General features: G+C 37.5%; 2 protein-coding genes across 2 annotated transcripts; both read left to right on the top strand.

Moving 5' to 3' along the window:
- The first annotated feature begins 5,367 nt into the window (after window positions 1–5,367).
- Window positions 5,368–7,836, top strand: LOC103510340 (eyes absent homolog 1-like). Its single transcript, XM_008474992.1, has 6 exons — window positions 5,368–5,374; window positions 5,579–5,784; window positions 6,065–6,200; window positions 6,485–6,559; window positions 6,874–7,175; window positions 7,591–7,836. Exons 1-6 carry the CDS (start codon window positions 5,368–5,370, stop codon window positions 7,834–7,836), a joined length of 972 nt encoding a protein of 323 aa, XP_008473214.1.
- A 6,839-nt stretch (window positions 7,837–14,675) lies between these two features.
- LOC103510339 lies at window positions 14,676–16,888 on the top strand (the record flags this gene model as incomplete). Its single annotated transcript, XM_026824409.1, has 4 exons — window positions 14,676–14,997; window positions 15,610–15,847; window positions 16,672–16,713; window positions 16,803–16,888. Coding segments are annotated over exons 1-4 (688 nt in total), but the record flags the coding sequence as incomplete, so codon positions are not given.
- Window positions 16,889–16,964: the final 76 nt, after the last annotated feature.

The following is a 16,964-nucleotide window of genomic DNA, read 5'->3' as shown; positions in this document are numbered from 1 at the left end:
TGCTCCTCGTAACAAAATTTGGGACCATGGCATGGATAGAAGAATAAGTAGAAGATGTACTAACTTGTCATGTTTGTACTCAACTAGTTTTGCAGCCAAGGGCCCATTTTGATTTTATGAGCTCTAGATGCGTTTGATGGCAGAAAGTGCTGCCACAGATACAGACAATAATCATAATATTTGGAATTAGGTAGGTATGTACGTACATAATTTCATTTTTAATCTTGTTGATACGTAGGTAAGAATGTTTTTGACATTTTAAACAGATATTCTGTTTTTATTGCCAAAACACGTTTTGAGGTCCCTAGAGCCTAAATTCAAAGTTTCAGCCATTGTAGTCTATATCAAGATCATGTTATTCATGTTTGAAGAATAAATTGTTTTTGACTACTAGTTCCCTAGTCGCTTGAATGAAAGTTGAAGTTGGATGAATCGCTTCTTGTTATCACATCATTCCGCAGAGGGTTAAGTGTCGTATTTCTTCAATTTTGGTAAAACATATACACCTGTTTTTAAAAGAAAGAAAACAATGAGCAATATTTTTTACATTCTATAGGGAAGAGTACATACTCATAAGTCTTAACACATACAACTTGAATATTATAAATTGAAGTATTGGCAAATCGTTCGATTTTTAAATTTTGACATAAAGACTCGAGCAGTTTTAACTGCTCGAGTGTGTCAAAACTCTCTCATTAAGTATTAAAATCTTCTTCTCTTCTTCTTCTTCTTCTTCCTTTTCTTCTTCGCCTTTTCCCGAGCTCAGACGAGGTCGGTGTTTTTCGTCAGCCTCTCAGTCAGCCCTAGTTAGATTGCTTTGGGCTGACATTTGGTTTTGGCTACAAAAAATTATGCCCCTTCGCCCTCAACCTTTGCTATTTCTTTAGCAAAGGGAATCTCATTAAAATTAAAATAATAATAGGTCCTGCTAAAAGATTGAGTTGACCAACCCTGACTGTTTGCACGGCCACACTGATAATATTAGCATGCTATTATTATCAGCAAATAAAACGGTCGTGCTGCTGAGTCAAGGGAGAAAACAATATCAAATAAAAAAATCGATCATATCATGAATACTTTGTGGTAAAGCAGGGCTTTTTCACAACTCTTGTGGATATCACAGCATTACTAAGGGCCTCCTTGGCAAGGGACCTCTATATCCATAAAATATTTTTAAATGATAAAATTATGTAAAAAAAAGACAACAGTGGGATTCGAACCCCCACCCCACCCGCTCATCGTTTATTCAAAGATCACACTCCTTACCACTCGGACACTCCGACTTTTGACTCTACGAAGTGCAAAACTTCCTTATTAATCAACTCGAGCGATATTTTAGAATTTTTCCCCTAAAAATCACTCTTTTATCAAATTTAAGGCTGAAGGGGCCCTTTGGGGGCCTTGAAAATATGAAAAGGCACACCTACCACTCACGAGAAAAAAAATGAGCCATCAACCATCAAAATCGGTCCAGTGGTTTAGGCTGTAGAGCGGTCAACGTCAAAGAAGAAGCGGAAGCAGAAGCAGCAGCAGCAGCAGCAGAAAATGATGAAAAATTTGACGTTTTTCAAAGTCAAATATCTCCGGCTAAACTTAACTGATTTTGATGATTTTTTTTTTTCAACTTGGTCTACTTTCATGCCCCAACACACACGCGCAATCCGTTTTCTTCCATCATTTGTAGTTGTCCCCCTACAACTACCTGAAAACGGCTACTTTCCCTGTCGCGTATAATATCTCTAGTAGCGCGGTCAAACTTTCTTGACTTGGCGGGGCGGAGCGCTACCGCGCTCCTTAAACAATACTACTTAATACAGGATTACAAGGTCTTATCAAAAGGAAGACACAAGACTCACACGAGCAAAGTGCATACAACAATATTACCCACGTATACAAAATAATAATCAGAATAGAATAATCATTGCAACTACCTGACATGTTCTTTACGTCTTATACCCTGCTAACTTATAACAAAAAACAACATACTGTTTGTGATACTTGTCTCATATTGAAATATTTCCTCTCGTTTCTCGTGATTGACATTTTCAACAATTTGAGCGCCCGTTTCCGCTTCAGTTTATCAAAACAATGTTGGTTTTGCTCCTCGTAGCAAAATTTGGGAACATGGCATGGATAGAAGAATAAGTAGAAGATGTACTAACTTGTCATGTTTGTACTCAACTAGTTTTGCAGCCAAGGGCCCTCGTAATTTACCTACAATTCTAAAAAAAAAAAAAAAAAAAAAAGATGAGTGTTCCTCCGCCCAATGAAACAACTGCTCGATTAGATGCATGTGGTCTGTGTCGTAGCATGCCCATCCCGTATTATGCCTCTCATATCAGAAGGGCGAGAATGTATTGTAATTCCTTTTCTTTTTAGACTTCTTAGATCTCCAAAATACCTCTAAGCTCTAAGCGGTAAAAAGAAAGCTGTACATAATCAAAACAAGGTGTATGACCATTCCGGTAAGCCGTAACCGGGGAATGATCTTTTCAAGATTGAAGTCCGTTTGAACCTCCTAAATGAACCAATCAATTTTTACAATAACATTATTTCTTTTAGGTCTACTTGGACCTGCCAAAAGAGAAGAGTGGCTTCAACTGAGAGCAGAAATCGAAAGCGTCACTGACAACTGGCTATCACTTGCTATCAAATGCCTAACACTGATCAATCAAAGGTGAGTAATAGGTACCACGTACCTACTCCTATATTGGTTTTGCGCAAAAAACACGTTGTAATCGAAGTCCTACTTTAATGTTAGACTGAAAATTATTTATTTGATATACCTGACTGAGAGCAGAAATCGAAAGCGTCACTGACAACTGGCTATCACTTGCTATCAAATGCCTAACACTGATCAATCAAAGGTGAGTAATACCACGTACCTACTCCTATATTGGTTTTGCACAAGTAACTCGTAGTAATCGTAGTCCTACTTTAATGTTAGACTGAAAATTATTTATTTGATATACCTTAGATATTTATACTGTCCGCTAAGACTAAAAAGTCCCATTAGGCCAACAGAGATCACTAAAATGTCTGAAATCTAAAGAAAGTTGTTACTGCAAGACTGTCAAAAGTGAAAGTCAGACTGGCCTGCAGCCAAAGGCCCGAAGTATTTTAGAATTTTTACCTCCCAGTTGGAATCACAAACATGTTTGTTTAGACATTTACAAAGCTCAGAGAGCTGAAATAATGGTCACAAAATTAATGAATAGGTACATACTCGTATAAAGTCTTGTGATTGTGAAAACAAAATAAGTATTTATTTTTTATTATTACCTATTATTTTTTATTTAATTTTTAATCTGGTGACCATTTTTGTCGTTTTCAGACCTTCCTGCACCAATGTGATAGTAATCACGACACAACTAATCCCAGCCCTGTCCAAAATCATGCTGTTCGGATTAAGCGGAATTTTCGACGTGGAAAACATTTACTCGTCAACTAAAATTGGTAAAGATCTCCATTACCTTGTTTTCAATCAGCCCTTTCTTCAAAATTAGAAGAAGTGTAATAAAAAGATAATAACTAATATTTATTTCCGTGCGTTCAGTATCACGCTAGCCTTGGATGCCAAAGGTCCCGGATTCAGTTCCTGGAGAAATCTGGAGTTTACAGAAAAAAAGAAAGGAAAAAAAAAATCCCCTCTAATTCAATTTGCGATCTTCTTTTCTCTTACCAAACTAGATTTATCTAGTTAATTTATAAATTACTTACTGGATTTTCTTCGTTATTTTCAGGAAAAGACAGCTGTTTCGAAAGAATAGTGACAAGGTTCGGTAGGAAATGTACGTACGTAGTCATAGGAGACGGCCAAGATGAAGAAGCTGCAGCCAAACAGGTAAGTGGATGCTGGATTTTCGCAGTCAACCTTTGGTCATTTTTCAGGGTTGAAAATACCTACCTTTAATATTGTTGAAATTTCTAAAGAAGAAAGGACCTAATCTAACAAAAGAAGAGCCTAATCCCTGTTTTATCTATGTTTGAACACATAGATAAAAATCTATGTTTGAACACATAGATAAAACAAGACTATGTTTGAACACACCTTAAGGGGCGAATAGTAAATGAAATTCCATAATTTGGCCTCAAAAGAAACAAAAATTTAATATTTTTCACTCGCTATTTCTCACGTTGAATTTTTCTTTTCAAATTTCACAGAGGAACTTCCCGTTCTGGCGAATTTCGAGTCGCAGTGATCTCGCCGCTCTATATCACGCCTTGGACAATGGATTCCTGTAATGCAACACGCAATACAAGCTACACAGATCGATTTATACGTATATATACCTAGTTGATAGTATAGTTGTGTATAAAACAAGTTCCTTGCAATAGTTATTATTTCTATGAGTTTCTGAAATTCAGAAATACTGATAGAGTGTCCTGGTAGACTCGCGAAGATTTTGGCCGAAATTTGTGACCCAGTAATGTGCGTCGCGACACGGCCATTTTGCAATCCTTGAAAAAAGTTCAGGCGAAAAATCCCCGAATAAAGTCCTGTCACTGGAATGTACTGATAGAGTGTCCTGGTAGACTCGCGAAGATTTTGGCCGAAATTTGTGACCCAGTAATGTGCGTCGCGACACGGCCATTTTGCAACCCTTGAAAAAAGTTCAGGCGAAAAATCCCCGAATAAAGTCCTGTCACTGAGATGATATTGTATTTTACAATTAAATGGGGGCACTCGTTATTATTATTATTTTTATGATTTTGGTACGATTTCTACGGCTCTCCTTTGTACTTACTGTTATAAAAATATCGTGCACAATTTTAATAGGTAAGTAGGTAGGTAGGTACCTAATATAATTTCTACATCCATCTAGTATTTATTTACGTACAGGCAAAAATTAGTAGATTTCTGGCAATACTTGATTCTATTTATATTTTTATAGCATACCTATTTCTGTTCTATATAGAAACAAACTTTTTTACTCACTATAGTAAATTGATATTGTAATGTGCAGTAAAAATAGAATTGTCCAGATTACTCATTTTCAAATACAACTAGATACTCAATATTATGGAGGTAGAGGCCCTAAATTACATCTTTCTCCAATTAATTTTGTGTAGGAAAAATAGGTAGGTATTTAGTTTTTTTTATCCTCAGTCAGCCGTAAGCATGTCAACTATCGCAATCAATAATGATGTAGATAAATACAACAAAAATGATCTTTTACAGACAATTCAAATAATGTCAGATACCTAAAATAAATTGATAGGTAAAGGTAATTATGACAACCATCTTGTGACAATGTGACACTGTCTAGCTGGGGGACTTTATACAGGGAGCAGACCAGCGTAGTCTGGCTGGGGAACTTCAAACAAGGGGGATACCAGCCTAAATTTTTTCTAAAGAAATAGCAAATGTTGAGTGAGAAGGGAATACACTCGTAAATTTTTGTGGCCAAAATGCCAAAATCAAATGTCAACCCAAAGCAATCACCCTACTACCCGAGGGCTGACGAAAAACGCCGACCCCGTCTGAACACGGGAAAAGGTGAAGAAGGTGTTATATCTTTTATCGGAAAAAGACATTTCCCACCACCTAATTTCTCATAATTTACGAATATTTCAGCGCCGAAACTATTACATCTCTCATGCAATGGCAAATCAACATTGCCCGGTATTCTAGGTAACAATAATGCCCCCTCGCCCAACGGGTTTGGAAGTTCGTCCAATGGATTCCTCAATCCTTACTCGGGATACCCGGGACCTCAGCAGAACCCAATGTATTCTGCCTTCCACAATGGCTACAGTACTTCCCCACATGCTTCCTTACAGGTAAGCTATGATTTTATATTCTTCTTGCTTTGAAAAGTGAGAACAAAATATTCTGCCTCCAACCAAGTTTTACCTAAAAAAAAAAAAACTTTAAAAATGTCACCGTATCTGGAGGTTGGTGGTTCGACTTCAAGTAAAATTTAGCGTAGTATAGTTAGCGGGAAACGACATTTATAACAAGCATTTATGCTTAACACAGTTAAAACTCCTTTTTTATTCATTTTAAGCTCTGTATTTTGTGATTAAGCACTGATTGAACTATATTTTTGTTTCCCCCCAGGATTATGACAGTTATAGTAACCCTTATGCGGCCAATCCGCAAGCATTTGCCAACTATTACGCGACCCAAGGGTACTCCCAATATCGATCTCCCTCATCTACCCCCACCTCTTATAACATTCCGGCCCCTCTACCAGGTAAGTGAAAAGAAATAGTAGAGCGGTTTCAAAGGGTTAATTACTACTTGAGCCAATCATTATACCTACTTTCCATAATGGCAACGAGTTGGTCCAAAAATTATATGAGAATTTTAGTGTTTCTTTAAATATCTTCTGTCAAACCACCACAAACATGTACAATTAAAAATTAATAGGTGCGTCGAAGTTATGCAATGCATTACCGAGACGGTATTTTCATATCTTCCTTTGGAAAAAAAAGTACCTAATGTAAAAATCAATATCTTGGTTATTTCATTTTTCAGAAAGTCCAGTTTCCGAGCCCTCGTCTCCAAATAAAATGGAAAGCCAAGGCTCAAATAGACGAAGCTCAGAAAGTCGTAAGTACCCAAAACCATTTTGATGTGTACCTAATCGTACATAGCATCATTGAACACTAATGTTTGGCACATTGCATAACTGAAATAATTACCAGGCGGTACCTTAAACAGGGAAATTGCCTTCTCAGCGTACGCTAAAAAAGATCACGTTTCAATTTCTACCGCCGTGTTTACTACTTGCGTACTGCAGTACTAGTTGCGTACTAAATTTACAGTAGACTCCGGAAAAACAGGGACATTTTCAGTTCTTTAGAAAGTTCCCCCTGCCTTGAATCCCCCCCCCCCTCAATTTCCACCCGTTTTTCTCTCCTCAGGTCGGGGCCGCGGTCGAAAGAGCTCAGCAAGCGCCTCCAACGCCTCATCCGCCGGCACGCCCACTCCTATCATTCCCAACCCCTGCCCGTCTCCAGGCTCTCCTGCCGGTGATTCCAGAATCCTGGACCGCGTGTTCATTTGGGATCTAGATGAGACCATAATCATCTTCCACTCCCTCCTGACTGGCTCGTATGCTACTAAACATGGCAAGTGCCCGCAGACCGTCATTCAACTCGGGTATAAGATGGAGGAGATGATTTTCGGCGTCGCAGACAACCATTTCTTCTTCAACGAAGTTGAGGTGAGGGCGAAATTGGGAACTTGGTTTCTTCCGTATCCGTGAGATAGGAAAGGCACCTACCTATTGGAAGGATTGGAAACCTAAATTGTGATGTATAAAAAAATTACTCCTATAATATATACTTAGGTAACCATAAAATGGCGGTACCCATTCACCTTGGACGAAGTGTTAGGGTTAAGCATAGAGAACCCCCCAAGTTAACCGTCGAAAAAAGGCTACTTTTTCTATTGTCATAACTCATAAAACTCATAAATTAATAATAGTCCTTGTCCATTACTTTCCTTAATTGAATTTGAAATTTTAGTATCTATCCTACTTTTGAAAAATAGATTTGTATAAGCTTAACCTATCCATTGGGGCAGGGGGCAGTGGAAAAATAGACTATTGTTCATTAATAATTTTCATATTCACCCAGGATTGTGATCAAGTGCACATAGACGACATTTCGACCGACGACAACGGTCAAGATTTGAACGGCTACAATTTTTCGGCCGATGGATTTCGAGCATCGGTTCTCAACGTGCCGTCCGGCCCTCCCGGCCTCTGTGTGGCCTCCGGGGTACGAGGTGGCGTAGACTGGATGAGAAAGCTCGCGTTCCGCTATCGGAAAATCAAGGACATCTACAACAACTATCGGAACTCGGTTTATCTAATGTGTTAGGTACACCAATCCATAATCCACGGCAAAGACATCGAAGTTCTATACAATTTTGCCAGTCCGCCAATTGTGAAATATACCCTAGTTGAAAATCGCAAAATCTGTAGTACTTCATGTAGTATGATTTTATGATTTTTATATCCTTATACTTAAATCCGATGTCATTTTGTTCTAGTAATTGTGTAGAATCTGCCCTTGCAATCTACTGATTAGGAGCCATTCGGTGTAGGTCGTTGACTTGGATTATCAGAGGTTCAATCAGTCGCACTATACCTACTATTTATGCACGACCTTTTTATAGCCATAAAGTTGGACTCTGTTCTTTTGTCCGGCGATGGTGTTCTGTAATCTTATTTGAAACTCTTCTTGAAAGAACGCATTGTGTGCAAGTTTTTCAAGCATTTAGAATAGAAGGTACCTTGGATATCCGGATCAAATAGGAATAAAAAGTCCTTTTATACCAACAGAATTCTGAACAAAGTCTGAAACTGATGTCATAGTAATATTGATCACACTTAATAATTATTATAATCTCATGTATTGTACCCCCACATACATAATTATTATCTGTAAAGCTGTATTAAATACATGTTCGTATTTTGCGAAATTTCGATCCAGCTTCGAAATTTCCAGCATAAAACAAGAACTTGGTCAAATTTCCAGGTGAATAGGTGTCAATATTGGTTTATCTGAGACTGCGGTTCATAATGTGCTTGGTTAGAGATATGGAAGTATCAGTTTACAATACAATAGTCCATAGGTGTCAATATTGGTTTATCTGAGACTGCGGTTCATAATGTGCTTGGTTAGAGATATGGAAGTATCAGTTTACAATACAATAGTCTCAGTAGACTTCTTAGGTATTTCTTTCAAGTGTAATTTATTTCAGACGAGATTATTTCTATGGCTTCAGAGAACAGGGCGATTTGAGTTGTATACTTTCATACCGAGACTTCCAAGAGCAACTACACCTATAATCCTAATTTTCTTTTTCTTCTACGACTTCTAGATACCGAGATAAATCGATTTAAAAAATACCGGTAAATCGTGAAGTTTGACGTCATGGCATACACTCCCGTAGGCAATGACGTCATAATTCATGACTCTCGCTTCGTTTTTTTCTGCGCATTTTGACGTGAAATCTGACGTCACAACTCTTTGAACTTTTTTCGACCTTTTAAATTTACTTTTTCGGAGTTTTGACCTCAGATTTGGATTTTTCAAATTTTTTACGTAGGAATCGACCTTTTATTTAAAATATTTTCCCGGGAAAATATTTTAAATAAAAGGTCGATTCCTACGTAAAAAATTTGAAAAATCCAATTGCATCTTCTTCATTGAGCCCAATTTTACAGTAACTTTCAGCAAAAGAGCTGTGTAGTAGCCTTAGTAGGTAGCTAAATAGAAGAGGTAGATGGGCGATTCTTTTTCCTTTCATTAAAAAATAGTACAATTTACTGTACTGGGCCTCTATCAAATACATAGGTAAATATAACAAATATTGTCTTCTTAATTTGTTTCATTCAATCCAGATCCTAAAACAATAAATAATATTTTTTACTACAATTTGTCAAATTTCCTATAAACAACATTATTATATATTATATCATATCTGTTATATTATTTGTGAAAATGTCTACCTATTCGTGTTTTCATTCTTTTATAGGCAAATTTTCGGACTAAATCGTTTTTATTCATTCCTCATATCTGCAAGCGTACGTTTGCTGGACGCAGAATCATTTAATAATAGTTTTGATAAAAGAATTAAGGATGTAGGAATCAAGAATGATAATACCATTTATACGTTGTAGGAATTTCTTTAATTAATTGATTACTTTTTTATATAAATCCAGATATATCTAGATTAGGTAAGTACTTTTAATTAATTGTAGGAATAGCTACTTATGGAGAGATGATTCTAAGCATAAGTACTTCTCACATTGAACATTTTTAACATATTTTAAAAAGCTCATGATTAATAGACGCATCAGGTAGACATAGCCTAGAGCTAGCTCTCAGGTGCTAGCTAGAACCTGGTAGTTTTTTTGGCAGAGGGAACTGTAACTGCTAAGGTCTTATCGTCCCGAAATAGAAGAGAAAAAGAAGACAAGATAGAAGAAAGTCATCCAAAAATTACTCGTTTAGGATAAAATGCGCCAAGAGCGGAAATCAACTCCGCGGCCTAGCGCTTACAAGGCAGATTCGCTTCCAACCAAGCTAACTAGGCTGGCACAGTGGTCTTAGTCGTCAGCTAGAATTGTCGAAATGCTCAAGTACTTCAACGCATTCTAATAGCAGCGAGCGAGAGCTTTTCAATTTACGACCAAGGTTCAACGATAGGGCTTTAAAAAACAGAAATGAAATTTAAGTACTTGGGATTCTGGTTATCAGAAGAAATTAACCCCGCCAACTATCAAATCGAAGAAGAGATGGAATCTCGAGAGATCTCAAGCATGCAGGATACCTGATGCAGTTGAGAGTGGTATTCTTAGGGGAAAGGATTAAACACATTAATCAGTGCTAAAGCAGATCGGATTCAAGTCAGTAGGTTGCCTTGTAAGAGGACGCACAGAGTTAGTTTCTTTGCCTTCAGTTCGGTGTTTGGTCGTTCACGATGTATTTGAAAAGTTCGAATTTTTTGTTGCCCGTCGGTTTGATCTGTAGTGTTCTTGTGATTTCGGGTAAGTTTTTTTTTCCAACTTTTATTCGTTCTGATTAATTTCATCATGTAGATGTCTTTTGTTTCACAAAGTTGTTCATAAGAACTTCCTTTTTTTTCGTTTTGTAAAAGCTTTCGTAAAATAAATCTTTAGTAGTTTGTAGGTATCCACTGATAAAATGCTGGAAAGTCCAAAGATTCTGCATCGACATCAAATCTTGAGCACTTAGGAAACGGCCAACGGTAAAATTGAGATTGTTTGATAATTTACATCCAAATTGTCCTAAAAGTCATCCTGCATCAGAGGTTTTACAAAGAAAATGATTTTATAGTCTGAAGAATACGGATAAAAACATCAAAAAGAGACGTACAAGACAAAAGGTAACTGATGTGTCTCCAAAAGACCCTCTAGTAGACTATTACAAGGATATGAGCCAGCAAACTGATCAAACAATTCAAACAAACACAACCTATCTATCTATGTCTGTCTTATTTGTATACGTAGGGTACAGAAAATTTCAGAAAATGGAAAGTCAGAGTTTTCGCTTTCTATTTGGAAGCTTAGGTACAGCTGAGAGGGGCAGAGAGTGGGGGGCCGGCTGAAAAATATCGATTGTAAGCCTGGATATCAAATATCACTCCAGCATCAGTGAGAGGAGATAATGCATCCCATTGTACATCATTAGATTTGAAAAACTTGAAAACCCTTTCAGCTTTTCACTTCTGCTTTCAGTTAGGGTGACAATCATTTGGGAATTTCGTTGCCGATGATTGCAGCTTGCAGAAAGTTTTTCAGGAGTAACAGTATTGAACGTTGAACTTTTTATGTTGTAATTTATTAAAACAATGTGCATGATATTTTTCCTCATAAATACGCCTTCATGCATTGAAATTAGTATTGAACAACCACTCAATGAAAATGAAAGGGTATCTTCAAATTTGGCAGGTTTTAGAAACCACAACCTGCCTTCAAATTCATTATTTGGCGACCAAACTTTGTCGGATAATTCGTCGGATAGCGACACAAATGTGCCAGATTATGCGTTTGAATATGATCCAAATCTATCGGAATTCTTTCCATTAAATTCGGCTACTGAGAATAATTACGAAGAAAGTGGATTACGAAGAACAAATAATTCAAATTTACCATTGTACGATGATTCAATAGTACCGAGATGCATTTGTAACAATTTACCACACGGGAATAATAATTTACGGGTACCAAATTACGGTGATTACATCCTATGGAAAAACAGCTACCGAGATGCATTTGTAACAATTTACCACACGGGAATAATAATTTACGGGTACCAAATTACAGTGATTACATCCTATGGAAAAACAGTACGAATACTTCAAATTTGACAACTAACGCATCAAACATGCCAAATGATGGAGCTTCAGAGACGCCCGATATAAATGATGGAGCTCCATCAATGCCTGATATAAATGATGAAGCTCCAGAAATGTCTAATATAAATGATGGAACTCCAGCATCAATGCCTGATATTCTTCCGTCACATTCACCCATGGACAGTTCAATGGAAGTCAATTTCGATAGAGATTTTCCAGATCTATCAATTTGGCCTGACAGCCCTCTGAGATCACAGATGTCGGAGTTTGAGAAGCTAATGCCAATTTTCGGTCCGCAACCGGGAGCTCATCAGCTATATGAGGAAATGAATGAAGAACTCTTCACGCCACTAAATTCAGTACCTTTAAATCTTACAACACATTCTAATGATGCAGAACTTCCAGGACATTTAACACTTACAAGCGATGTACCAACTTATATAGATGATTCAAATGATGCAAGTCTTCTAGATGAACTAACATCTGTAAGTAATGTTACAGCTCCAGATCATTTAACACTTACAAGCAATGTACCAACATATACAGATGATTCAGAAGATGTCAGTCTTCCAGATAATCCCACATTTGTAAGTAATGTTACAGGTCTAGATGATTCAATATATGCAAGGAATGTAACAACTTCAAATAATGCAGCATTTTCAGATGATACCAGTCTTCCAGATGATATAACAGCTACAACTAATGTAACAACTCAAGATAATGCAACATTTTCAGAAAATTCAACATCTGTAATTATAGTGACAGCTCCAGATGATTCAAGATCTCCAAGTAGTGTAACAACTCCAGATAATGCAACATCTGTAATTATTGTGACAGATTCATATGATTCAACATCTGAATGTAATGTTACAGCTCCAGATGATTCAACATCTACAAGTATTGTATCTCAACTATAAACTATAAAATTATGAAAAAAGTAACTATGGCTATCCATAAAATATTTTTAAATGATAAAATTATGTACAAAAAAAAATAATCACAGTGGGATTCGAACCCCCATCCCACCCGCTCAGCAGTTTGTCAAAGACCACACTCCGTACCACTCGCCAAGGGCCCATTTTGATTTTATGAGCTCTAGATGCGTTTGATGGCAGAAAGTGCTGCCACAGATACAGACAATAATCATAATATTTGGAATTAGGTAGGTATGTACGTACATAATTTCATTTTTAATCTTGTTGATACGTAGGTAAGAATGTTTTTGACATTTTAAACAGATATTCTGTTTTTATTGCCAAAACACGTTTTGAGGTCCCTAGAGCCTAAATTCAAAGTTTCAGCCATTGTAGTCTATATCAAGATCATGTTATTCATGTTTGAAGAATAAATTGTTTTTGACTACTAGTTCCCTAGTCGCTTGAATGAAAGTTGAAGTTGGATGAATCGCTTCTTGTTATCACATCATTCCGCAGAGGGTTAAGTGTCGTATTTCTTCAATTTTGGTAAAACATATACACCTGTTTTTAAAAGAAAGAAAACAATGAGCAATATTTTTTACATTCTATAGGGAAGAGTACATACTCATAAGTCTTAACACATACAACTTGAATATTATAAATTGAAGTATTGGCAAATCGTTCGATTTTTAAATTTTGACATAAAGACTCGAGCAGTTTTAACTGCTCGAGTGTGTCAAAACTCTCTCATTAAGTATTAAAATCTTCTTCTCTTCTTCTTCTTCTTCTTCCTTTTCTTCTTCGCCTTTTCCCGAGCTCAGACGAGGTCGGTGTTTTTCGTCAGCCTCTCAGTCAGCCCTAGTTAGATTGCTTTGGGCTGACATTTGGTTTTGGCTACAAAAAATTATGCCCCTTCGCCCTCAACCTTTGCTATTTCTTTAGCAAAGGGAATCTCATTAAAATTAAAATAATAATAGGTCCTGCTAAAAGATTGAGTTGACCAACCCTGACTGTTTGCACGGCCACACTGATAATATTAGCATGCTATTATTATCAGCAAATAAAACGGTCGTGCTGCTGAGTCAAGGGAGAAAACAATATCAAATAAAAAAATCGATCATATCATGAATACTTTGTGGTAAAGCAGGGCTTTTTCACAACTCTTGTGGATATCACAGCATTACTAAGGGCCTCCTTGGCAAGGGACCTCTAGCGCGCAAGCCTAGTGTGATACCCACTAGGCCACGAAGGATACCGAAAGAACAATATCTGGCACATAATACCTATACATGACGTACCTACATACAAAGGGGCTGTACCCAGCAAAAGAACAGGAACCAATTTTGATTTTTGAGGGATCAATATTTTCTTCTTGACTTTTTACTGCAGCACAATTTGTTTTTGGGTTGACACAGGTAGCTAGATAGTAGGCTAGTAGGTGGATAGCAAATTCCTTCCCAGACTCTGGTGGTGGGGGTATGATATGGATTAACTTCTGGACCGATCTCACTAACAGTTATCAAGGAAATCATGGCTATTAAGCAGTTTCATGCGATTATACTGATTTCAGCATTGAACCTTTTTTCCCAGCTTTAATTTCTCTTTTGTTTGTGAAAGTGAATTTTGTGGTCTTAATGTTTAGAGTTTTCAAATTTATTTATGCAGTGGGTCTTTCATTTGTGGCATGTTTGATAAATTGAGAACTTTTTCATTGTGTGGGTGTGGCAGTGTACCTACTAGTGGTGTTTCTTTTGAATGTCATGAATAGAGTTTTCTCTTGAACAGGCATTTTTGTTCGTTTTGGCCAAGAATCAAAAATTTCGTGTAAATAATTTTTAACCTATACGTTTGTTTATTGGAAGTATCTCATTAATTAAGAAACTTTACCTACCAAGGTCATAAGGACATTCAAAATGGCCGAGCCAGGCAAACCTACGTGCGCGATACCTCCAACACCCAGAAATTCCAATGGGAGCAACGAACGTTCTTCATCTTCGGGTAATGTAAATCCATATGTGGTCGGAAATAATGTATTTTTCCTCATAAATACGCCTTCATGCATTGAAATTAGTATTGAACAACCACTCAATGAAAATGAAAGGGTATCTTCAAATTTGGCCGGTTTTAGAAACCACAACATGCCTTCAAATTCATTATTTGGCGACCAAACTTTGTCGGATGAATTAGCACCAGCAGAGTGCTATATCCAGAATATTACCTGTTATAATCGTACAGGTAATGTTTCCCTTCTCCTCGCCACTTATAAACTATTTGGCCCTAAAAATAATCCAAACCCATCCAACCCTCGGGTCTGACATTGAACGTTAATATGAATGTTGACTTCTGTACAATTGCAGATCTCGTATAAATTCGCCCACAACAGTAGAAGTGAGACTAAAACCCCCCAGATCTTGTAGATGGTCTCTTAACACAATCTTGTGCCTAAAACTTATCGTGATAGACCTGTACTGTACTACATCATTTTAGTTTTCAAACCAAGACCTCCCCTAGCCCTATTTAGGTATTTGAAACATATTTATTATTTTATCTCGCATAACCTGCCTCGGTGGTGTAGTGGTCAAGGCGCTCGCCTGGTAAACAGGAGGGCGTGGGTTCAATCCCAGCCGAGGTATGGAATTTTATCCTTAATATAATTTGAGAATTTGACCACAATAATAGTAGTAGCCTACTGCTGGAGTAAAGGGACTTTTCAGTCCTATGCGAGCAGTATAAATAAGCACTATTATTATTATTATTATTATTATTATTAACTATGACATTCGTATCACAACTCGTATCACTACAGTTTCGTTAACCCTACGGTCACTTTCGTTTCTATTTTTCCAGAGTCAAACGTGGAGAACACACATTCGGACGGTCCGGGGGGAAACGGTCTTGCAGAGGACACCTTACACACATTGGCAGCACAGGAACCGTCCCATCTGACAACGTTGGAACCAGCGCATCACACACCATTGGGACCGGGCAGATCGCACCTGGCAACGTCGCATCAACCTTCTGGGACACAGGAATCCATCTATCCCGACCCGTACGGCGAATTCAATTCACATTCCTATTTTTCAAAGTAAGCAAACTTATTTTCGAGCGGAAACAGTCCCAGTAGTGCAGTTTCTAAAGCTGTGTCCTCACATAATTGACGCTGTCAATCGATGATGGATCAATGAGATGAAGAGGTGAATCTATGTTGTCGAGGCAGTGTGCGGTTTTAGTCGACAATGATCGACCATCAATCGATGTCGATCGACGGCGTCGACTATGTGTGGACACAGCTTAAGATATTGGACTATTACTGAGGGAACTGAGGTTCGAATACTAGAAGCGACATGAAATAACTGAGTCAGAGGGTCATTTGTAATAATATTGTCAATCAATAATTTCTAGTGACATGTGCAATTGTTCAGTGATCATCCCATATTTATAGTTTTCCTATTTTGTAATGTTTCTGACGTACGAATAGGTAAATGTGGAAAAGATAATATTGAGACATTGGCACAACATCAGTGATATTTGAGTATGATCTGAATGTTTGACCATAATTTTTTCGATCGATACGTTTTCTCTAGTCGATGCCAGGTATCGATTAGAGAGGTTTAGTTCATTAGCTCTACATATAGCTAGCTAGTTCCTTTATTATCAATCAGAGTTAGACAAGGTTATAGAGACACGGTTTAATCTTCCGACACTATCGAGTTTTAAATGGGAATACGGTTTTAGTCAGAGGCAGTGTACTGTTTCAGTCTACAAATTCTACATCGATATACGGCGTCGACTTTAATATGTGAACACAGCTTAACAAACACCGTCAAATTTGATCTTATATGTCCTACTTTAGACCAGGTAGTTTGAGACCCTCCACTTTCTAAAATTTCTTGGATTTCTGATTTTCAGCATGCAGCAAGATCTCCTCCAGTCTTTCAGTAATCCACCCGGGTCTCACAATCCTTACGTTACGCCATCGTCCAACTATTTCAACACTTCCCCCGGATCTAACTATTCCTCAGTCAGAGTAATCCACCCGGGTCTCACAATCCTTACGTTACGCCATCGTCCAACTATTTCAACACTTCCCCCGGATCTAACTATTCCTCAGTCACCAGCCCAAACCGTAAGCATGTCAACTATCGCAATCAATAATGATGTAGATAAATACAACAAAAATGATCTTTTACAGACAATTCAAA

The sequence above is a fragment of the Diaphorina citri genome, unplaced genomic scaffold (assembly GCF_000475195.1).
Source record: "Diaphorina citri unplaced genomic scaffold, Diaci psyllid genome assembly version 1.1 scaffold586, whole genome shotgun sequence".
NCBI classification, from domain to species: domain Eukaryota; kingdom Metazoa; phylum Arthropoda; class Insecta; order Hemiptera; family Psyllidae; genus Diaphorina; species Diaphorina citri.
Note: the sequence above shows the minus strand (reverse complement) of the source record. Positions and strands in the feature narration are given on the sequence as shown.